General features: G+C 33.5%; 1 protein-coding gene across 1 annotated transcript in view; it reads right to left on the bottom strand.

Moving 5' to 3' along the window:
- Positions 1 to 26,553, bottom strand: part of LOC111086143 — a 40,947-nt gene that overhangs the window by 7,875 nt on the left and 6,519 nt on the right. The window contains exons 3-4 of the mRNA XM_022387816.1: positions 24,209 to 24,262; positions 23,744 to 23,871 (exon numbers count right to left, since the gene is read on the bottom strand). Of these exons, the coding sequence (XP_022243524.1) occupies positions 23,744 to 23,871; positions 24,209 to 24,262 (182 nt within the window). The remainder of the gene's footprint in view (positions 1 to 23,743; positions 23,872 to 24,208; positions 24,263 to 26,553) is intronic.

Raw genomic sequence — 26,553 nt, 5'->3', positions numbered from 1 at the left:
GCATTTATTATCCTCTTAACTGTATATTAACTAACTAGTTAGAGAGATAGAGAGAGAGTGTAATCGCATTTAATATCCGTTTAATTGTATATTAAAAAACTAGATAGATAGATAGATAGTGTGTAGAATCACATTTATTATCCACTTAACTGTATATTAAAAAACTAGATAGATAGATAGATAGTGTGTAGAATCACATTTATTATCCCCTTAACTATATATTATCTAACTAAATAGATAGAGAGAGTGTAGAATCGCATTTATTATCCACTTAACTGTATATTAAAAAACTAGATAGATAGATAGATAGTGTGTAGAATCACATTTATTATCCCCTTAACTATATATTATCTAACTAAATAGATAGAGAGAGTGTGTGTAGAATCGCATTTATTATCCTTTTAATTGTATATTAACTAACTATATAAATAGATAGATAGAGAAAGTGTATAATCGCATTTATTATCCGCTTAACTGTATATTTTCGAACTCGATAGATAGATAGATAGACTGTATAATCGCATTTATTATCCGCTTAACTGTATATTTTCGAACTCGATAGATAGATAGATAGACTGTATAATCGCATTTATTATCCGCTTAACTGTATATTTTCGAACTCGATAGATAGATAGATAGACTGTATAATCGCATTTATTATCCGCTTAACTGTATATTTTCGAACTCGATAGATAGATAGATAGACTGTATAATCGCATTTATTATCCGCACGATTCTACACTTTCTGCATCAATCTAGCTAGTCAGTTAATACACCATTAAACGGACAATAAATGCGATTCTACACTTTCTGCATCAATCTAGCTAGTCAGTTAATACACCATTAAACGGACAATAAATGCGATTCTACACTTTCTGCATCAATCTAGCTAGTCAGTTAATACACCATTAAACGGACAATAAATGCGATTCTACACTTTCTGTATCAATCTAGCTAGTCAGTTAATACACCATTAAACGGACAATAAATGCGATTCTACACTTTCTGCATCAATCTAGCTAGTCAGTTAATATACCATTAAACGGACAATAAATGCGATTCTACACTTTATCTGTCTATCTAGTTAAATAATATACAGATAAGCGGATAATAAATGTGAGTCTACACTCTAGGTAGCTAGCTAGTTTGTAAATATACAGTTAATGTACAATTAAACGGATAATAAAATTATTAAATATAGGGGAATATTTAACATTATCTTGTTAAATATAGGAGGATTAGTGATAAATAACACCGTTGGGAAAAATAAACATTTTTAGAAAGAGCATGATTTGATAAATTAGAAAGTTTCTATGTCTTCTTTTTTGTGACGATTATGTCCAAGCAGTGTTACTTAGAAGTGAATTCAGAAAACAGCTCTTCAACAGTCTTATGAAATTCCACGAAATCTAAATAATAAATAAAAAATAACTTAGTAATTTGGCACAGACATCAGGTGGAAACTTTGCTTTTAACTTTCATCAGCCCCCATTATAAGTCAGCAGCAAAATCTGAGGATTAACACACATGTAAAATTCTCTATAATTTTTATGTCACTTCAGCTTGAAAATGAGGGTTTAGCTTTAGATCGGCAGCGAAATCTGAGGATTAACACACATGTAAAATTCTCTATAATTTTTATGTCACTTCAGCTTGAAAATGAGGGTTTAGCTTTAGATCGGCAGCGAAATCTGAGAATACAAAAAAAAGATTTAAAGTTCTCTAAAAAAAATTAATACGGTGCTACTAATAAATGCGATTATACACTCTCTCCTTCTATCTATCCAGACACAAATGTGAATGCTTTGCTTAGATGAAATCGGGACTTTCCCATTTATTCTAAAGAAAAATCTGTAAACGTGCTCCTTAGGACACCAGTTTCAAATGTCGAGGCTGATTAACTGGCGGAAACTACAAGCCGGTTGCTACGGGCGACAAGATTAATGATCCTTAAGGATATCGATGACAATTATTAATAAAGGCTAAGTAGCTTCCGCTTGCTCCTCTAATGTTCTTTCATTAACATCTCATGCTTTCGGGATCCATTTCGAAGATACTACGATGACTAGGATCAGACACTTCGTAGCTTCATTACGTGTAGGCCCACCTCATTGCATGCGCCCTCTTGTGAACGGTAAGCAATAAGGCAATGACAGGAGGGAGTGCGATGTAGCAGTGACAACATTTTTCGCTCACGCCAGCCAACATCATCAAATTGATGTTTCTTATCATATTACATTGGTCCAGAAACGGAGTTCACCTAGAAACTAATTTTGATAACTCATATTTTAGTACTTATATAAGTAATTATTTATATGTTCAAAGATGCAAACTATAACATTTACATTATTACACAAAAATTTGATGTAGTTTACTACATGTAAAAAAAAATTAAAGCAATCGGAGACAATAAATTCTGCTAATAGTAATATTATATTAGTATTACATCAGTAATAAAGTATTTTCTCCAATGTTGCCTATACGAATAAAATCGTACCAGGCTAATCAGGCAAATATAAAAGTAGCATCTCTAACTTAATATGTACCTAGCAGACCAATTAATCAAACAGATATTTTAATATACCTTCACTTGTGACACTTAGTCTACCTGTAAGTAAACAGACACCTTCAAAGAGTATACACTTAGCCTACCTGTAAGTAAACAGACACCTTCAAGGAGTATACACTTAGCCTACCTGTAAGTAAACAGACACCTTCCAAGAGTATAAACTAAACCTACCTGTAAGTAAACAGACACCTTCAAAGAGTATACACTTAGCCTACCTGTAAGTAAACAGACACCTTCAAAGAGTATACACTTAGCCTACCTGTAAGTAAACAGACACCTTCAAAGAGTATACACTTAGCCTACCTGTAAGTAAACAGACACCCCAGAGAATGCAAACCTAGATCTCCATGATGCCGCATGCAAATAGCTCCGATGTATAATTGCAGGTATAAATCGATAAAGGCCAGAGAATACAAACAGCTATGCTACAAAGGAAAGGAGACAGGAAATTAGCCGTATTTTCATAAAGTCGCATATTTGGACGATTGGAAGTATTCAAAGTCAGAGAGAAAAATCGTCAGGTCAGAGTCTTCTGCAATACCTCTGTCAAGGTCAAGGTGTCAACGGGGAGACCATATGTAGTCAGGCATGAGAAAGTACTCATCAAAGGTAGACCAATAAGAGAGATGGATCGTAGATTGACAGTTACTAAAGTCATTTAGATTGATCCATAAATTGCATATTACCAGCGCCTAGCTGAAGTTCCTGGGCTTTCGAATGGGGCTGGCAATACTTGAAGATTTGGAACAAAGAAAATAATGCAGAAAATTTCATCAGAAAACAATATATCGGAAATATTACACAAATACGTCATTCGGATAATGATTCTTATGCAGTAAAAGGTTGCATCCAGTATCTGTCTACATGAATACCGTCAAAAGATGGCCCCAGCATCAAAGAAACCACTGCCATCCATACATACGATACAAAATAGCTCTGGCAACCTATCAATGCAACAAGACAAATTAGAACCACCCAAAGAAAAAATATAATTCATTTTACATGTCTGAAGAACAATAAGGCAGCAAGAAAAAGTCATGTGGTAATAATAGCACCTGCTTTCCCTTATTTGTAGTGATAAGAAGGGTAACACTACAGTGACACTGTAGGAGAGCATTTGTCAATGGGAAGAATACAGCACTTCTAAATGTTCAACAGATTTGTTTCTGTTTTGGTATGCAATAATGCATTATTCTAATGTATACATATAATAATTTACTGTAGCCGATGATGGCTGTGGACAAGTGCTACTACTTTTCAATGAATCTGAATAGGACGGTCTGGAGATGTATGCAGTGGAATACGGTTGTTTGAAGCTCGGAAAATTGTACAAGACTCGCCATTTGTACTGATCCATAATGTTTCATTTCTTAGCCGAGAGAGAGGACAAAACCCCACAGATCTTCCAGATTCCGTGGATGTCTGGAGAGAAAGTAAGCACAGAAATAGCTTTATTTGTGTTTATTCATTACATTTATATAGAATTGTGGATGGAGTGATTTAGCGTGAATGCGTTTTGAAAAAGAGAGCAAATTCGATCAGTAATTCTGATTGGCTGATTAACTTGAAAAAGTGTATAATTTGTTTTGCTTAATGTCTTTAATTGATGTGTTCCAGACAACAACAACAACAAAAAAAACTTTCTACGCTCCAATAATTTTAGTTGTATTTTCATTTTAATATATTTGTTCATGTCGAGCAACATATTAATTTGTTATTTCAAAGGTACACTGTACTTGCATACACTTTATGCAATAAAACTAATTTCTGTTCCTACTTTTGGAATGTTTAGCCAAGATAGGTGAAAAAACCTTGTTTCATGTTAAATAAAGTGTCTGCTTTATTTTTCTCAACCTCTTCAAAGTCTCAGTCATTGATGTTTGCTGCCCTAAGTGAAGACAGCTTTAATCGTCCGTATGATATGCAATGGAAATAATAAGTGTTTTCTAGAATTTTCTGAAAAGAATTACCACGAGAAATGCAAATTTTTCACATTTTTATTGATTGTATCAAAAATGGAACAGACTCTGCACATACAATGTCGGATATCTGAGAACTGAAAACAGAAAAACTAAAAATGAACTATAGTATTTTACAATATTCAGAAGCTAAAAAAAAACGAAAAAGAACCGTTTCGTTTTTCATTTTTCAGAAGCTGAAAAACAAAGTGATTCCTGATTCATGTTCCTTTATTAAAAAAATTGAAAACTAAAAATGAACAAGGTAGTTTTTCGGTATTCAAAAAACAAACTGGTTCGTTTTTCGTAATCTAGCCGGGGTACAGGCATTCTTCACATATGTGCTATACATATGAAGCCATACCGGTGGATTAACTATCCAATATCAAAGAAAACTTTCTGTCTGTCTGTGAACGCATCTCCTCCTAAACTGCTAACTTACAAGTCCAAAAGCAAAACACATCCATATTAAAGTTGTAAAATAACAGTATTTTATTGAATAACCCGTATTCCAATACTGCAGTAGCTATTGTAGATAGTTGAGTTTGAGCAAAAGTCACATTATAACAAAATTCTACAAGTCAAAGATTGTAAATACAATTTTCAGCATTTTGGTTTGTTTCTCCTAATAACCAAAACATACAGTAATAAAACATCCAGCTACTATGTGTAGAATAAAGATTTTGCTGCTGTTTAAGTTTGCCACTCTTTTCTTATTCACGCCATTTAACTACCGGTTTATACATGGACTAGAATAAGCGCTTAAATCTGAATTAAACATGTATTTCAAAATTGATATATTTTTAGAATATTTCTTACTTCTTGATAGGGAATAAAGTTTTCAGTAGTAGCAAAATTCAAGATTATTATTAAATTTAATGCATTAAATGTACCAAATTCAGAAAATAGAAATCTTAACCACATCTCTGCTGTGAAATGGGCTGCTTTGAACAAGAAGTGACGCAACTGCCTTGCCGTTTCTGCCGAGTTTCTTGTCTCGACTTTTACACCTCCTCACTTCCTCCGTCTTACAACAGTTTTCTTGGAGAATGAACGCTACCGAAAATCCTCGCAAAGATTGTGCTCATTTTCAGCCAACTTGTGCTTTTTTTTTCGCGTTTTCAGGAGAAAAAAGACGGAAATGTGCAGTCTCCTTAAGATAACCCGCTAAACGTATAAGGTAAAACATTTAAAGTGCATCATAAGAACTTCAAAAAGAAAGCCCATTATTGACTGAGAGGTCACTTTTACTTGTAGACTTTCACCGGATCTGTCGGGTTTTCACAAAGGGCAGAGCTGGGTATGTAATTTGCTTTTCAAAAATTAGTCAAACTGCACACCTACTTAATTCATTGGATGAAAAACGAACAATGAATTCGGATCTAACTTCAGACTCCCACAGAGACTGTGCTGTCTCAGTGAAACAAGTAGTTTACCATAATTGATGAAACAGGCATAGAAAATGAGCTATGACAGTAAAATAAATAATCTGTCAGAACTAAGGAGACAGGTGCAGGAACTGAGCAGTCATGGCGAAATAAATGGTCTACTAGAACTGATTAAACAGGTATAGAAACTGATCTGTGACGGCAAAATAATTTAATAAAACTGACTAGCTATGTGCAGAAACTGAACAGACACTGTGAAATAAATAATTTGCGAAAAATGACAAGATAAGTGCAGACACTGGGCAGTCATGATGAACTAACTAACTTATCAGTTACGAAAACTGAGGTGTGACGAAGCATAGCTATTTTATTTGAAAATGATATTTAAAATGAAATTGGAGATTTTTTACATACTAAAATACTTTAGATGGATGTTTTAGCACTGCTGTGTTAAAGAACTTGTCAAACCTGTAAATTCCTGAAATGATCATACAAAACCACCTGATTCAATTTCTTGAGTCCCAAAACACCATACAGAGCAAGTAACCTAGACTTTCAGTCGCACAACATGACAGACAGCATATGACTCAGGTTTTGAATCTAGCAATACACATGACTCATCTTATAAGCCTACAATTCTATACAGTGCACATGACTCACTTTCTGAGACACGGGTGTTTCAGGTTTTGAGTTCCACAACACCTCATATATAACATGAAACAGGGTCTAACTATAGTAATACAATATGATGCATATCACTCAGGTTTTAAGATCTTCAAGGCCACATAGAGCTTATAACTCATGTTCTACGTTCACGAAAAGGTACATGATTTAGATTATAAGTCCTAAAACATCGGTGCAGAACATAAATCAGGTTCCTAGGCCATGCAATACCACACATGAAGCATACAATTGCAGTTTCAAGTCTCGAAATGCTTCACACAACATATGAGTTAGATTCTAAGTCTAGCAACAGCCAGTAACAGTAAACACAACATATGACTTAGATTCTAAGTCTAGCGACAGCCATTAACACTAAACACAACATATGACTTAGATTCTAAGCTCAGCAACAGCCATTAACACTAAACACAACATATGACTTAGATTCTAAGTCTAGCAACAGTCAGTAGCACTACACACAACATATGGTTTAGCTTCTAACTTGTGTGTCTTGTTGTTAAACTTTCCATATTATCTACAGACCGAGTTCTCATCACTTACGAACAATACAATTATTCGCGAAATGTTTACAGTAACTATAGGAAAACATAATCTTTTATAGAAATAACGATACTTTAAATCTAACCCTCGACAAGATAAGAAGGAATTTGTACGTAACAATGTAAGTACTAGCTTTTTAGAAGAATTCAGAATAACGTAAGAGACTATACAGACATGGGCACAGTTGTTACTTCAACATGCTGTTTTTTCTGCAGGTTCCAACTATCCTGACAACCGAACAGAGTGAACCAAGTTCGGTGATTATATCAGTATAATGTTTTACTGTGAATCGTAGCTACACCGACATTTGGGCAGAATAGGCTAAATTTAGTGTTTATTTGAACATTACATTTTTCTCCAGACTTCAGATAGAACGACATTCAAACAGAACAGGTGAAAAACTCAACGTCCGTTTCAGCATTTTCATTTGTTTTGCAGATTCCCACTATCATGACATTCGGACAGGGAGGACCAATTTGAGCTTTTATTGCAAAATGAATTTCATCTGATTTTTTACTTTTCTTTGTTGTACCAATAGGTAGATTTCACAAAATGACTTTAAAAGAAGGAAAATCAACAAGAACGCCATCTTCAGGGTAATGGGAGGAAGTTAGAAGAATTATAGAGACACTGAAAGCCACCACATAAGTATGATCTCCGGGGGGAGTGGAGGGGAGTATGGCCAGCGTACACCGACTGTGAATCTTACATTTTATGGTTCTTGTAATAATAATAATATTATTATGGTTCGTGACCCATTGCCACAAAAATGACCTCTGCACTCTTAGGCTATGGGTGCACAATTCGGTTAGACAAGTATAATTCAACAGTTGGCAGTGGGTGCTGTTAATTAGTTGTCGTTTCTCTAAGCTATCAGTTCAAAATTAGGGGCAGATTGTCCTTGTGTAGCTTTGCGCGAAAATCTCAAACAAAGAATTTATAGAGTAAGGGTTACATGCTCTGTTTTTCAAAAGCTACTAATTTACGTGACACCATAGATTTAAAGATGGTGGTGGTAAGATAAGGTGTTTTAATCACACCTTAGCTCACTACACATGATTTTCAAATTAAAGTGGAAAAAGGCTTAAGTTGGTGAAAGTTGTAGTAATATGAGAGAAACTCTTGTATAATAAAGGGGTGAATCTTTACGTATGTTAGACCTGAATACTGATTATTGCAAAAACACGTAACAAATGCGATGGATAGTCACGTATATTGGCCCTGAAAAAAAAACAAAAAACAGTAAATTGAAAGGGTCTTCACGTATGTTGTTCGTCCTGAATGTTGACGTGTTTTAAAAAGGTGTAATAAACCAGATCGGTCTTCATATCTGTTAGGCATAGAGGTTAATGTCTTTAGCAACATTATTACTTTTACTCTTCAACTGATAATACCACTTCAAACACTTTAATTAAGCTTCTTATATGCAAACTTTGTCTTTGTGGTGACAATAGAACTGTAATTATTTTTGTTATTCTTTATACTACTTCTGACAGAATACTGTGAATATTTTGTAACATGTTATCGACTGATAATCTCGAAGAACTAAACTCATTGAAATGCACAAACTTTCCCACCACAACTAAAGCATATCCTAAAGTTTCGATATCACGAGGATCTAAAGACACCTGTTTGCGAAAATTACAAAGATTTAATCAACAAAATCCGAAACAATAAAAAAGAAAACGAAAATGGACAAATCCATAATTGGTTAATATTTGCAATTATGTCTTTAATAACAAGTTAATTATCATTATTTTTTTTAATCTCGAGACTCAAAATGCTTTTGAAACATCTATTTTTTACGGTACTTACACTGTTTGCTTTTGTTATAGCGCAAAACTACACAATGGCCTGTGTGCGCTGTGGGGATCTAATCCCGAATTTCGGTGTTATAAACCTTCTAGCTAAGCCATCAGGGGCCAACATATGGCTATTATGAAGCTCTTGAATAGTGTTGGGAACTCATTCATATGATAGCTATGTTACGTATTTGATTTTTTATGTCATGATTTTGTTTTTTATCTATTTGTTTAATATGTGTGCGCGTCTTTAAAAACAGTTCCACAGTGGGTCAGCGGTCTGTTTAAGGGCTTAAGCTAGAATCCGGGGTTCCATGCGCCGTGGTGGACAGGTCGTAGGTAGTTCGTTTTATAGCTTTGAGTTAAAGATAACAACAACAATAATATTTGAAAATAATTTTTGATTGTGATTAGAGGCTAACTTCGTTCACTGTTGGAGCAGTGTAGTTCGTAATAAACGTTTTCTTACAACTACTTTCTAAGATGTGTTTGTCTGAGTTGTATCATTGGCGGCTTTGGTTATCACATTAGCTATGATGAATGAGACCGTCTTCATGACAATTTTCATTAACTCTCAAATTTGAAAGTTTTGTTTTTTGAATTCACTTCACTTACTAAACGTTTTGTGGTTAATGTACGCTCATTCTGAGAAAATCCATTCATTTTAAGCCGAATCTGATTTGAATCACAATCGTAACGCCAGCTAGTGTTTGATGCGCCTTCTCGCACTTCTGTTTATATGCATGCCATGCTCATCTGAAATAACAGTATTTCACTCTTAGCTGCTATGGATCGCCCTTCAACCAGCGAGGTTAGTTTGCTATCATATGTCAGCGAAAGTAATACTCTCTTTAGTAAGTAGGACATGATATAATATTAACTAATTAACTCACTACACACGAATTTAAAATTTAAGTAGAAAAAGGCTTAAGCTGGTAAAAATCCGCATCGGAAGATAACCAGAACCAGTGTGAGAGAAACTCTCGTGTAAGATGTTAGACCTAAATACTGGTGCTTAAAAAGGAAAACTGTGGCAAACAGGTCGTTTAGTTCCTCACTTAATTTAGTGCATATTGGTTCGCGTGGTGCTGTGTATCGTGATGATATTATTTACAAAAAAGTATTGGTCATATATCTTATTCATGAACGAAGTAGTATTCTCGTCAGTCCTCACTCACATTTAACAATCTTAATATATTTTTATTTATTTCTATTTTTTGATATGGATATTAAGGAAGAATGAACATAGTGTTACAACCTTTGAATCACACATCAATCATATTTGGAGTTTTACAATGGGCATAACCACTTAAAATATGCTAAAGTCGCCATTACCTTGTAATTAAATAAATCTCTAATAGTTGTTTCGAGGTTTAGTAAATATTAATTTGATTTTTTCTTCCCTGTATTGGTGTGGATGTGCTCTAAGTTTGGTACTAAACGAAATCACAAAGTTACATCAACTTCAACGTCAGAAAACCAGTCGTTTGGTTCTATAGTTTTTGTATAACTTTTTTCTGAGAAATTGTTTAACGGTCAACAGTATAATATATCAACTACCAATTAATACTTATATAATACTTTTTCATTCAATTTTGACCAACCAAAACAGCTCTTTCTTTTACAGCGAAAGTAAAATGATGAAAAAGCAGATATAACTTGAGATATTTAATCAGAAACAAATAATAAAATGAAAATTGGCACACATGTGTGTGTGTGTTTAGGATCCACCCTTGTTAACAAGAGAGTTCTGACAGATAATTAACCGAAGGATGACGCTGTAATTGAATTCGTCGCCTACTGGCGTTACCTTTCGACGTGAAGCACTCTCTGTCTGCCAAGTGTCTTTATAAAAGTAATGCTTATCTCTCGTGCTCCTGTATTATTGGTGCCGTTGTCAAATAGGATAAGGCTATTCACTAATGAACTTGTCTTTCTAATTAACTTCGTTTCAAATAAACGAATTAACGAAGTGGAGAATCAATGACGTCATTGACATCACTTGTATTATTAAGGAATAACGTTTTGGGAGACTTTCCTTTAATTTGAGTCTAGCATGGTTTTCTCGAAAATGTTAATAATAATAAGTTTTAAACGATGATGAATTAATCAACATTAACGATATTAACAATGCGATTTGCGAGTGCTACGGTAAACGAGTTGAATCATGTTAAGAATTTACAGACTGACAAAAGAAAACGGAAACTGAAATCAGTTAGGTAAAGCAGGAGAACCGAAAGCTATGTTGTTGAAAAATTAATGTTGCTTTAGGTACAAAAAATATTCCTTCGTACCATGAATAAATCTCGCTTTATTCAGTAGAAGTAATCACCAGCTTTAAATACATCTATTTTCGTATAACTTTGCAGTTCAACAGTGTTTTCATAAACGTATATATTTCAAAAAACAAGAGTTTTATTGAATTACGAGTATATTAACTCTATTAGCATGCCTATATTAAAAAAAGAATTAGAAAACTTTCTATTATCCTTTATATGGAATAAATGTTATTTTCAACATGAGAAAGCACTCTTCTTAACTTAAACTTTAAAGTTAACAAGTGTGAATTAAAGAGCTGAAGCAAAAAAAGTAGTTTAATAAGTTAAAAAAGTAAACCTAGAAATAAAACTATATATATTTGTCTTTCATGGGTACAATTTCCACGAGACGTTCAAGGAATGGTTATTCATTTATTTACAAAATAAAATATTGCGTAATTCCAGAAAAATATTTGTTTGCTTTTCGAAGTTTTAAATTTTCATTTGAAACTTTTGAAATCATCGCGTTTTGGCCTTTTAATTTATAAGTTCTTATGCGTATGGTGACCCCATCAAGTCAGTGGTAAATTTATAGACGTACAACAATAAATGCGGGGTTTGATTCCCCGCCGTGGACAGAGTGGAGATAGTCTTTTGTCTAGCTATACACTAAGAAAACAACAACATCATTATCTAACTGTTTCCTTTTCACTGTGTAATTCCCTTCCCTCTATTCGTGAGTACGAACTACGGACGATTTGTCTGTGCAAGTCACCTTTAAAAAACAATCTCTTCCAATACTAATTTTCTCCACATCCTTTCTCTTTTTTAAGGTGAAACAGCACCAAATACCCAACATGAGTATAAAAAACAATCAGATAAAGAAACCTGTATTGATCTTATGGTACTAAATATACTTTTATAAAATGATCGAAACAGCAGCGTCTCTGTGCGATTTTTGATTTAATAATCACGACACGACATTGTTTTTTATTGTAATAGCTGTATATGAAACCCATTTTGGATGACCAAAATATATCCATTGGTCAGCTAGAACCCCAAGTTCTAATTAGGGTATCAAATCCAAACTCCTTTCTTAAAACAGGTGGAAGTGGTTCGCCTGGTTAAAGGACCAAAATCCTCCACCTCAAAGTTCGTTTAAACTACATCATAGTAAACGCATCATTATCAAAACATTACAAATAGATGGAACCAAAAAAAAGTTAAAATCTCAGATAAACACATAACATTCCAGTTTAAAAATAAAACATTCATCCGAGTTCTGATAACCACGTGCAATAATTTTCAAAATAGGGGCTAATACCCCTTTGAGGAAATTATCGTCCGTTGGTACTGCTACTATAATATAATAAAACCAACAGGAGTGAGATTGGAGGTAACTCACACTTGTTTGTTTGTTTATTTTAGATTTCGCGCAAAGCTACTAAAGGGCTATCTGCGCTAGCCGTTACTAATTTAGCAATGATAGACTAGAGGGAAAGCAGCTAGTCAACACCAACAACCGCCAATCCTTAGGTTACTCTTTACCAACGAATTGTGGGATTGATCGTAGCATTTTAACGCCTCCACGACTGCAAGGGCAAACATACTTAAGGATGGAATTCGAACCCGCGACCCTTATATTGCGAGTCGAAGGCTCTAGCTTCCAGGCCATATCAGGCTACAACCAATCTAGTAATTCTTGATTTATTTTAGCTAATGTATGTGTTGCATAGGTTATTTTTTAATCCGAAGAACCTCACGAACAATAATCTCTAACCAGAATTCTTCACTATAACGTATTGCTTTATATCACATTTGAAAGTATATTTTGGCTTATTTAAAACAAGGACACAAATAAACTGCAGTCAAGACCAACACAAAAATTAGGTTAATATGATGATTTCTTCGCATCATAATGCGTCTGTTTCTCGAATTCTCTGTTTCGTAAATTAAGAAACTCGAACTCTAGTTGCAATAATTTCCGTTCTAAACTTGTTCTGTGCTAAAACGTTTACATGTTAAGTAATGACCATTTTCTGTGCTAAAATTAAATAATGACCATCTCTATACAAATAGAGCTTCCATATCATCTTGTTCGTATTGAGGAAGTAATTCGCTAAAAATTAAATAATGACCATCTCTATACAAATAGAGCTTCCATATCATCTTGTTCGTATTGAGGAAGTAATTCGCTAAAAATTAAATAAGGATGTGGAAAGAAGCGTACATTTAACATACACGTAAACCCATATTGATTCTGATGTGCATTTATAATGAGCTCATGCTTATGCGTCAGTGCACAAGCAATGTGTGAGACAAATCGATATATATATTATATCTTGCCTCTGACGTCAATGTTTCGTTTTAAAGAGACTACCATATATTCACTAGGCCCCTTAAGCTGAGAACGTGATTCAAACAAAACATGAAATATCAGACCACATGAAGTTTTGATTTCTTCAGACAACATATAGACATCTCTATAGTAGGAAAATGAAAACAAAACCCTTGAGATGATAATATAATTCCGATTTGTTGGTACGATCCATCGTAAGTCAATGGATTGCAGAACGTCCATAACAGATATAAGATTGGGTATTGTGTTCTCAAAAAAAAAATGTATTAGTGATTTGTTGGTCTGGAACAACGAATAACAAATAAAGATATTTCTATTGTACTAATTAAATATTTCCATATTATATCAAAATTCGAGCAGAAATGAAAGACAAATGTGCTATTTTGATAAGTTGATATTTCCTTATCGCAAATTAAATTAAATATATTTAGGACTATCTGTCAGTTATGAAGTAGAATCTTGTATATAAAAAACAATTATCAGAACGAAAATGAGCTTAACTTGAGGTTTTAATTAAGCTGTAAAAATATATAATAAAAAAGTTTAACTATTTTGAAGTTATTCAATCAACTATATTGTGATTATACATACGAACCATTTTCAGCTGTTTCACTGTTGAAGACAATAAAGCAGAAAAACTATTAACCGTTAATGAAAAATTCAGGTGATAAGATGGTAAAAACGTATCAAAATGATAGAAGTTTAATGCAGTTTTCTTATAAGAAGAATTTGTGTATGCTAGTTCAGTTGTAGCAAAGGCGAGCCGTAACGCCACGAATGATAAGTTTAGCACCTATATAGTTGTTTCAAGGCAAATACCAGATCATTCGACAGTGCAATGCCCCAAGCGTTATCTTAGGGTTGGAGGACTACGTTACAACCATTTTCGAAGAAAGATATTCATAGAGCAAGACTGTTTGACGATGTTGAGCCACATGGCACAACACTCGAAAAAGGGAGCCTCCGGTATTCCTTGAAACCGAAAACTCATACAGCAATAGGCTCCTGGAAACTACAACTCAGGCTAATCTGGAGTAACATCCTCATCTGCAAATGAAGGTTACGACTGATAAAGAGAGCCCTTGGGCCTAAAATCCATTGTGATGAAACTGGTTAAACCTTACGGTACGGTTAACAATATAATACAAAGATACAAGAATGACCAAGGCTCATAAACCAAGTTCAAAAAATTCTATCCAATACCTCAGAATCGATTACTGTTTTCGTGAAATAAGATGGCCAAAGAAAATGAAAACACAATAGATTCATTCGACCATATACTTGTCAGGTGCTCCAGCAGTTCCATTGGACATGCTTTTGGTCTACTTAAACATGGTCTTGGAATCCGACGTTCACGTATAATAAATGGTCTGTGGAAATTCTGTCAAGGTGTTTGGTTTAAGACTGACCTTGCTACTATCCCTCGCAGGTGCTTGTTACAGATGAAAATTACGATGTCAGGCAGCAGTGCGAAAATTTGAACATGAGCAAATCGGTGATGAAGGAAGCAGTTATAGGTGCAGCAATATATATTTCTTATATACTGGGGTTAACCCCTCAGAGTTTGAAAATCAATCGTTGATAAACCAAAGAATATTCTTGTTAACTGTGGATATTGAAGGAACGTTTTTCACACTACATATTTCTAATATTCTCTTCTATTCTTCACTTAGAGATTTTCTTTCACTAATTCCAATTTAAGCTTAAAATATCTAGGTATTTTCTACTACGTATAGCCTCAGTTTTATAGATTTTTTTCTTATTTATGAAAATTTTCCAAGATGTAATCGGAATCACAGTTTAACACTCTGGGGTGTTCTGTTTGTTTGTTTTCAATGTATCCATTTAAATACGTTTCCATCCATAAAACCTTTCCTAGGTGAGTTTTACGGGGCTATTTGTTAACGTTTTACCTATATTATCTTGATTATTGTTTTTAATGGCCCTTTAAGTATTTAAATGCGTATTCTGTCCTATCAAACCCAAGATCTTGGAAGAAATCAATTAATGTTATCAAATGTTTTTAATCATATAGTTTACCAGATTAAAGCCAAACACATGTGGTCAATGACAGCAAATTCTTCGCTCAAGAAGTTATATCGTTGCTTTACTCACTTGACAGGCTAACTTCACGTCGGCCTGAGTCTAAATTTGCTTTTTTTTAAAAAAAGACGAAATACATAAGACGGCAGAAATTTATATCTCACAAGAATAATCAAACAATTCGGAGGTTAATTACGTAAAGGAAGTTTTACTTTTCACTAAATTATTCAAATAAATTTTTAATTCTACTTTCAAAATCTATATGACATTTTAACCTGTTATTTGGAAATAAATATAAAACACACGCTTGAACATAGCAGCCAAAGCTGAGCTTTCTGACATTAATAGAAACTGCCCTCTGGTGTCATTCGATTTACTTCTACTCTTCCTCTGTTAATTTTATTTACCGACACATTTCGCTTGGAGTATTTCAATGGACAGTCTGCTGCTTGACACCATAATTTTCATCTGTAACAAGCGTAAACGTTCTGACACTTTACGCGAGACAAACAAAGCGCAGCTACAAGAACAATTATAAAAAACCATATAAAATAAATATTGAATATACAAAACAACCCTTTTTCGAACTTGTTCCTGTAAATGTTTCCGTGTATCGTAAGTAGGAAGAGGTATTCTCATGATTTAGACAACGTGAATGATAAATTGAACAAAGTTTTACAACCAACTGACTATGCCCAAGCAGAAGTATCTTTATTTGGGAAAGACAAGTAGATAAATAACAATTCCAAGACAAATATGGACAGATTCACAAAAGTTGAACGAACTAGACGTACCTTTCTACGTTTATGAAACTTATATTACAAGGCAATCTCATTCATTAAGTTCTGAAGGAAACCGATGACAATGTAAATACTCTTGTACATCTGAGGTCATACACTTTTCTACCACAAAATATGACACTTCATCTTTAAAGTTATATGTACAAATAGAAATAGAGATTCCTGATGATATTGTTGTACTGCGCAAAAAAACAAAATCAAGTTATGCCAGGAAGCTCATAAAAATAACGGAGCTTAAAATCATTCGATAGATTTTTCTATAATTACTTTTATTGTTATCAGTCGTCTAAAGGGGAAACCCCGTTTACAAATTATCGTGGCTCGACAAGGGGTGGGTCTCTTTTTGTTTTTGATTAATCACTAGACGATTTCAAACCCTTTCATATAGACAAATGAAAGCACGTTTAACATGAAAACAAAAACAATGGAATGTAATTTCAAGTAAATGAGAACCTTCTGAATGCTAGAATGACAATGCCCTAACGAGTAGCTTTCCCCGTTCAACCACCGTACTGTCGAACTTTAACATTTAAATGTTAACCTTCAGACCCGCACCTTAAAACATTATTTGTTATTTATCACGTATTTTATCTCTCCGTGTCTTGAATTTGTGCAACTGGTTTTGCTTTACTGTTTTCTTTTGTAATTACTGCTGATGTTGTTTTAGTACAAAGCTATACAATGGGTTATCTGTGGTCTGTCCACTACGGGAAGTTGAACTCTGAATTTTAGCAATGTAATTTTGAAATTGCAACATAGCGTCACCTTGTTCACTGTATGTTAAAAGATAAATGACAACTTAAGCATTTTCTATTTAATAAATCCATCGCAACATCTACAATTTAGACATATTTGCTTCATTTGGGCAATTCTATCTTCTAGATCAGCGTTCCTCAATCTTTTCAATAATAGCGACCGGCTTGCTGCCTCGCTAAACTGTCGCGGACCAGTAAAACGCAAATACAATGAAAAACCTCTACAATTTACAAAGGAATATTCTGTCAATTCTTGTTTGTTTGTTTTCGTGAAATCCCACGGATCCTTGGCGATCCGCGAACTAATGTTTAAAGCACTGTCCTAGAGGAAACAAGTGGATTGTTAATAATAAAAAAATAGAAACCTAATAGAAAATAGTTTAAGACTGGCAAACAATATAATCTGTTTTTTTTTTTACTTTACACGTGTCACAAAGAAAGCAAAAAAAAATTGTCTTGGTGGTTAAAAATGTTTCTCATTCGCTAAAGTAAATTTTTTATTCATTGTTCTTCATTGTTTTTTTATTATTCCTATTGATATTCTATAATTTTTGGGAGACAGTTCCCTTACTCCATTAGAACATAAAGATAAGAAATCACACTGTGGTTATACTAGTAAGCTGAGACAAGACGTGGCCTAGTGGTTAGCGTGCCAGGCTGCAAATTGATATGTCCAAGGCTCGACTCGTTCTATATTTTTAGTTATGGGGTGGTGTTATCCCTTTTCGGATCAGAGGATTGTCACTGATATTCCCCCAATTGTTTCCTTCTTATGATAGAAATGCTTAACCAAATTGTGTGAAACTAGATACAAACTTGCTAAATGGTGTATACTTCTTGCTTTAAAGTCCTATAATTTAATTTAGTATTGCTATAAATTACTGTTATGAAAAGATTACTTCATTTGATCTTAAAATTTAATCTTTTTATTGTTGACCAGAAAGTTGTTTTGACATTCATTTATTTTGCCAATGGCACTGGTCACCACTTCCATCTATAAATCACAAAAAAACATGGCAAAAACTGTCAAATATTTATCGGTTAGCTAGGACCTCGCCTTTTAAAATAGCATCACCATTAACTTTGTCAAGCTGGGTATCGTGATGTTTGCTAGCTAACAATATTTTTTAGATCAATTTATATGTAATGAATAAATATATATATATATATATATATATATATATTTCAATAAATGATAAGTTATTATATTTGTGTACGCTGTTTGAATACGATAAACATATAATTCTGTAAAAGTTTTCTTATATTTTAATTTTGTAAGTTTCTTTTATACGATAAATTTGATTATAATATTCAATACTCGCTAAACCTAACTGGACTTACCCAATGTCTTTTCATAAGAGAAAATTTCTGTTCCTTTCAAACAGATATAATTGAACACAGAAACGTTTGAAGGAACGAAAATAACGTCTAAATAAACAACCTGTGGTTTGTTCTAAACTTCTGTGTTCACTACTGCAGAAGCTCAGGGTAGCTCGTATCTCGAGAAGACAAAAATTACTTTTCACACCATTTTATTTAGGCTGCACTAACGAACATAGTTTATAATTTGCTCTAACCAATGGTATTTAACCGTTGACTCGAATTATTTTCAAAGCTGAACTTCTTTAGTACCTGTTTAGATCACATGCTATGGTATCGTAAAAGGGTGATAACAAAGAACTGTAGTAACGAAACCACTAACGAAGAAGGAAATCACGTGATAAACAAAGCATCAGACATATTTCCAATAAATAATAGTTTCGTAGCAAATTTAAAAATACACTTTGTCAGAAAAATTCTAAGAAAATCGATACATGTGTTGTTTACAGGCACAAATGAAAATTTAAACATTGTTTTTCTATACGATTTTCACTATACATACTATGTAATGAAACATGTCAATTATAAAATAGTTTTCATCTAAAAATTGTTGAAATATAGTGCAGATAGAATTATAATCGTGAAAGTCAATCTAACTATTCGGTTAGGAGTGAGCTGTATAATAGGTTGCAGGAGCTGCCGACTGATTGTCCTCTGTGTTGTTAGAAGTTGCAAACTAAGTAAGGTTGTGCCTGACTATATTAAGGAGTCAATAACATGGCGGTTTAAAACACATGTCGCAAAAGAAGCCATTCAGCTTGAAAATACTCATACCAGTCCAGTAAAGTATAGATGATACACAGCTATTTAAACATTGGATCTCTCTGTGCATATATGTATATTTCAGCATGGGCATGTCCGAACCAGTTGTTTCTCTGTTTGTTAAATTTATTTTGCTAGGATATTTCTATTAATCTTGAGCTTATCTTAATGAACCCACAGTTAACATTAATTATCGTTTAAATCGTTTTATGTTTTACTATGGTTACAATTACAGCTTCTTAGTACGTTTAAAACACAGTACAGCTGCTATAACAGTTTCTCTATCATAGAAAACATACAACTACTTACTATCACGACAACCACCTTCACATGCTCCAACGTCGATTTCGACTTCAAAAGTTGAGTTTTCGAATAAAAGAACACGATGAGAAACTCTGGAGCATTTTTCACGTTTTGAAACACAATGGCAGCTATCTACAACCTCGATGTCTACTGGGCCTGTCTGAAAATGCTGTGTCTGGATTTTGGTAAGCAGCGGTCGACAAACATCTGTTCTGTTCTGTTTGTGATACAACTTCATCAACAATATTTTCGTAAGAGCTAGCATTGTAAGATTATAAAGTGCTCTGATAACATAACTGACTCTAATGACAAAATATACAAAAACAGACAAAAAAGTTTTTATTAATAGTGTTACAAATTCGGAATGTTAAATAGCAACCTTTCGCGTAATCAGTTTCAGGAACTATAAGATAACCATAAGTGAATCCGTTAATAAGTAATAATTATAAACAAACCGTTCTAGACTATTCTTTTGTAATCTTAACTGAGTGTACGCGCCAATTTGCTTGAATGGCGGTCAGTACAAACTGCATTTTAAGTCCAAAGTTTTTGTAATTTGTTTATGTTTCTTCTTTTGAGTAAATTAAAAATTGAAAAAGAAATTCGAATTATAAAGATTAACATTTAGAAAACAGCACTAAATTCTCTCGCTTGTTGTTGTTGTTGTTTTGTGTTTCTAGCGAAAAATATCTTGAAAAGTTTTATTACTCCTATTACTTATAATGTTCAGTCCGTTTTGGACACATTGTAAGATCAAGTTCCGAGCTCTTTATTTAATGAAACTATATATTTAGCTCCCTATGTTAATTAAGCATGCTCAAAATTCACTCTTAATTATTGTATCTTGTACAATAGCATAAAAAATTAGGCTTACGAACGTTTCCGCATGTTTAAGCTTGTGGCTATATAAGATACGAAAGGTAATTATTCTTAACAAACTTGATGGCGAGGAACCCACTTTGAGACTAGCAAAGTTTGGATATGGCTGGTGGAGGTAATGGAAAAAAAATTATAACAACAAATGTTCAACCTTTAGACAAGATTTTGTCTGCCATCTTGTTACATCTGCGAGGGTTTTCAATTTAAAAATTATCTTGTTATTTTGCCATAGATTTTGAAGATTATCTTTCAACAAGATTTTGTCATCATTGGGAACATTTGTTACTATTTTAAACTCGAAATAAAGTTTACTTCGATTTTAGCATAGTAGATAGAGACAATCTCTTCATGAAACAATCTAAGAAATATATTTCTTCTTTGCTTAACATTTATTTATCAATGGACCTATGCTGTGATTGTTTCTAGAAAAACATACATTATTTTTTTTAGTTGTATCTTTAAGGGCTAAGATGAAAATACAAATTCACTGCCCTTTTGGAAACTGAAAACTTTAATGCTTAGAAGAATGAAAACAAAGTTTTGGACTTAATACAGTTATATTTTTGAATCAGAAACTAACTTATTTTGATTATGATACTAATTTTTATTTACATAAATTACTTTTGGAGCAAGGACACATTTCTTTGAAAGATATATAGAAACTCGGTGATTTTTTGCTTTTAATGACTGAAAGAAAAAGAAGTTAAAACAACCAAAGTTACAAGATAAACTACGAATAGGTAAGTAGCGTGCAGAAAAAACGCTTGGAAAAACTATTTAGATATCTTGTCATTATTTATTTCCATAAACATACTATTTCAGTCTGTTCTATCTCTGAATATGCGCAATTATGTTTAGTGTCCATATATTGTACAATTGTTTTGAAATTGTAAATGATTTTTAGAATTATCACTTCGTTAAAAACCAGAATAGCTTACCTGCAAAACGTCGAGACCCCTAAGAGTGGAGAACAATTGTTTTACTATGGTACCGTTGCCATGTCGATGATGATGATGATTATGACGCTTGCAAGTGTGTTGGCAACGTCCAATATCAACATATCGTTCAACGCCAGTGATATCTGAAAAAAAAAATTATAATTCCAGTACAATGTCATTCGGATGAAATTTGTTTGTAATCCATAATTTGGAGTTTAACCTGGAGAAAGTTACCAAATGTTTCGTACCTGGTTGTTGTCTTTGTTTTTCACATTTTTTGCATGTTTCAAGCATCTAACTTAAATATCTTAAGCGACTTCTAACGTGTATGTCACCTTATTCCATTTACAAGGGCTTTCAAGGTTATCTTTTTACATATACAGGGGTTTCCAAGATTATCTTGCTACACCTACATGAGTGTTTAGGGTTATCTTTTTATAATTACGGGCGTTTCACGATCACATTGTTACATTTACAAAGTATTTTAAGATCATCTTATTGTCATATGTATAGAATTTTCAGAATTGTATTGCTACAATTATAGTTTGCCCTTTTTTCAAAATTGTGTTGTTAAATCTACGGGATTTCAGAATCATCTTCTTATATTTACAGGGGTTTTCAAAATCCTATTGTTACATCTACAGGTGATTAAACGATTATCTTGTTACATCTACGGGATTTTTAAATATTAACTTCTATCTATAGAAATTTTCAATATCCTCTTGTTAAATTTTTTTAAGGATACTCTTGTTAACTATATAGGAATTTCAACATTATATTGTTAAATATAGGGGAATTTTTAACATTATCGACAATTCAGCTGATAAAAATCAGTGAAGGGACCTTTGAAAAGCAGTGATATTTTAGGTATTAACGTGAAGGTGTTTCTATATAATTAGTCAATCTAAAAATGTTTTGTCCTGTGTATATCCATAAAATAAAAACTCTTTTATAATTATTTTATAATCTTTTTCACTGTAATTAATATCCAAGGTGTTTCCGCTGTGCCACTGGGGGGCGCAAAAAAAGATGTCTTTAGACTTTAACTTCATGATATCGAAAGATTTTGTCGTCTTATAATTAAAGAGTTTATTTGTTGGCCAAATATCAGTTACCTAATGCTTATTTAATAATTCGAAGCTGTATTACATAGTTTCGAAGCGCTGATTTTTATAAGTTTTCCAAATATTTTTCTATGTTTATCTATACGTGTTTTTGTGATGAAATGTAAAAAAAAATCTAAGGTTATATTTTTTGAGATAGATGAATAAAGATGACTGGGAATTCAAAATGATGATTCCGAGGAATCCTTGTTGGACTGAATGTCACCCACGATTATCGTTTGTGGTTTTTATTTCTAAGCTATCTGTTTTACTTTTTTTATTTCTTCATTTAGCTTTAATTTTGAATTATTCGGCCAACAGCTGAGAAGTTTTAGCATCTACTCTTTCATTTACTACTGATTTGGTTGGAAAACATCTTTAATCTGGCAAACATTTATAAAAACAGCTATTTCAATCAACTAAGCAATATTATTATAATTTATTAGATTATTTTCTATTAGATGTATACAAGTAGAACATACTACTTTTTTTCAAAGACAAAACACCTGTTTGGAAGTAATCCAAATATCTTACTTGGAGTCAGCAAGAAACTTGGCTTCAAGACAAACTCCAAATTTCCTGAATCGTTTCTAATTATTAATGACTTGTTGATATCATACTTTTGATCATTAAGCTGCCATGGATAATTTATGGACAGTAGCCAAATTGTTCAAGTTACCTGAAGAAAATCTCTGAATTCATAAAAATGGATTAAGCTTCATTATTAAAAATTTATAACACATTTCACGACACGTAATTTTTCTCCTTCTTCCCAATAAAAGGTGTGACAATCTTATATGCCAAGCGTGATTTCACGCCCACATTGTACGTGTTGACACAAATGAACAATGAGCACAATTCTTGTTACGGAGTGTTTTCTCATTCCAAACATTTAATTACTTGGAAGGTGTTTCATCAGGAGTCTAATAAGAACAACCGGGTGGAATTGCATCATTTTTCCAACAGCCAGCTCATGGTTAGTCACTTGAACCGATGGCATCAAGTTAAATAATGCTAATAACCTGTGCAATAAATGACCTACGACAAACTATCATAAAGTAGAATCCCCGAACTCGTTTACAAAACATGTAAAAACAAATGGCTAGCTATCGAATCACTCGCTCCTCCCTCTAAAGAAGTAAAGTCCTTGACACATCCCAACTGATAACTGTGCTAATATCTATACACGTCAAGGTATTCAGAGCAACCAACTAGACCTTACCTTGATTCGCTCCTCAGTAGCATTTGAAGTTTTATTCCAGATCCATTCATAAAAAGACTCCATGAAAGCCATCCTAAAACAGGACTTGGAACATTGACACTCCTCAATGACCTCCACACACTTCGCCCCTAAAACGAGAAACATGAGTTTCTAAATTGAATTTGGAAAATTCAAGTTTTCCTAATAGTAATTTCGGATGCAACACTTAGTAATTTATCTATGTACTTTCCTCTCTTTCCAGATACAAGAATGAATTCATAGATTGGTTTCTGTAATTACTAAACGGTAGAAAATGTTTATAATAGGTTAAAATAGATAACATTGTGTTAAATTATACAATAAAGAAGATAACCTAAAGTTTGAGGTGTTTAACCATAAGTGACAAGAAGTAACTTCCGCTTATCACATTTTTATTGAACTTAATTATCATACTTTATTATCAGCTAGGAACATATTTTCTCATACCATTTGGCCCCTCTACGCTGACAGAACGGTTTCTCAGAGGTAAACAACGATAGCCTGAAATTGTGGAAAAAAATAATATGATAATAATGTGATTCAGATCATCTTCAAAATCTCGAAGTTGTGTCAATGAACAACTTGTTAATATCTAATATCTATACTTATTGCTTCTTCTCCTCTCTTTACCCCCCCCTCCAGTGGCACAGCGGTATGTCTGCACACTTACAGTGCTAGAAACCGGGTTTCGATACTCGTGGTTGGCACAGCACAAATAGCCCATTGTGTAGCTTTGTGTTTAACTACAAACAGCAATTTTTAAACATCACTGAAAAACATCAAAAATATTTAATTGCTGGTTTAAAATTCTTTCTTTTTCGGAATCAGTTGTAGATAAGTAAGAGAGTACAAAGAGGTTGATAATAATTCGTTAAAGAAATAATTAATTAAAGTACATTGTTTTGAAAGCGACAGTGGATATATATTTTTCTGTTAGATGTTCTAATGTTCCTATGTTTATACAGTATGTTGCTTCAGTACGCTCAATCCTTGCTTTTACAACACGAAAAGTTTGACTAGTGTGATGCGGATAGCAAATTCCGAGTATTCGGATAGGACAGTGTAACACCCTCGTGCAGATTTACTCCTTTTCATCATGATGTACTAATATTTAAAAGAGAAAAAAAAGGCAGATTAAGTTAAGTTTTACGTCAATAGAGATTCCATATCTTTTTGTAATCCTACCTCTTACAATATTCACGAAACCAAAACGAATTTAATCGCTGAGTTCAAAGAGGATTTAACATAGAGAACTTTTCTTAATCTGCCATTGTTCGACATATAATAAAAACGTAAATTGAAAATGTAAATTTTTTGCTTACGTGTTTTCAATATTATTGCATAATTTAATTAAACTTAATTTGCTAGATTTTTTATGATTATTTTTGAACTTGTCTGGGCACCAAGTAGTGGCCGTGGAAAGACATGATAATAAGCTCTATTCTCAAACATTATGCAGAATATTATTTTCGATATATAGCTCCCTCTAGTGGCAAATGAGCACAACCAAAGCTCAGCCTCTTAAAATTTATCATCCCTGAGCCCCATATACCGAAAATCAGTATTTTGTATTTAACTATCCCTGATGTCTGCGGACTTACAACGCAAGAAACCGGATTTCGATACCCGTGGTGGGCAGAGCACAGATACACCTTTGTGTAACTTTGTGCTTAACTTCAATCAAACAAACAAAGCTTCACTATAATATGTGATATGTGTATTATATTGCTTCTTGTATGCGAGTAGGTGCTTCGTCCATTGAGAACGAGTGTGAATGAAAATATTTTATTAGTTTAACCTACATTTAGTGAATGCTTAACTAACAATAATGGAAGATGCTAAAGTAATTGGCTTGGAATTTCGACATCACATATAATTCTTCAGGATATTCTTGTAGTGTAAAATTTTAACCGTATCAGTAAGCAGTGGCATAGGCAAGTCGTTAAAGTTGCCTGGGCACCATCAGGATATGCTCCCGTTGCAGACAGCACTTTGTTCTGATCTCTCTGTATCTATGTATATACAACCTATCTGAATGTGAGGCCAAATAAGTATATTAAATGTATAATGCCCTGGCATTACACCAAAACACAGCATTTTATAAGCAACTAGCCAGGTTATCCGTGATACGCTCGGGGAGTATTTAATCTCATCAACTAGATAATATACTTAACCCATCGTTTGTGGCTTGTGTAAATCTGCCTACCATCCCATGCGCAAAGATTCGCGAATTTTTGCGGTGATCCATTCAAAATGTTGTGCGCAAAATGCTTGCATCAGATGATGTCAACCGCAGTTGAAGGGTTAATTACGTACTAACCCACCAGTTCGTTGATTGTTTGTTGTTCTTCACACCTACTGCAATAAACTTGTTTTTTACGCGTCAGTTCCTTTATAGGTCGAGAACTTATCATCACTCGTCAAGGCATTAGCCCGGCCAAGCCCAGCCTTGACAACGCCCTGTCTACAAGTTGAGAAAGTATGGAGAAGCAACGACAACTCGACACTATGCCAAATAAAGAAGAAAAACTTCGTAGGCCAATATTTTCTCATGCGTTCAGTTTCCTAATTTCGGTTTTGCGCTGTTGTAGTTTATGTATTAGGTCGTCAAGATATTACTGTCGCGTTTTGACAACAACAACAACAACAAAACCGTACATCACGTATAATAGTTAAACGAACCGCCTAAACGTCACGTTATTGTAGCCTATATAATGTGTAAAGTTTAGTATAGTCTAATCCTTTATAGTGATGGCACACGACGAGACACACATTCTGCATGTTGTGTTGTT

This window comes from Limulus polyphemus, unplaced genomic scaffold (assembly GCF_000517525.1).
Source record: "Limulus polyphemus unplaced genomic scaffold, Limulus_polyphemus-2.1.2 Scaffold880, whole genome shotgun sequence".
NCBI classification, from domain to species: Eukaryota; Metazoa; Arthropoda; class Merostomata; order Xiphosura; family Limulidae; genus Limulus; species Limulus polyphemus.
Note: the sequence above shows the minus strand (reverse complement) of the source record. Positions and strands in the feature narration are given on the sequence as shown.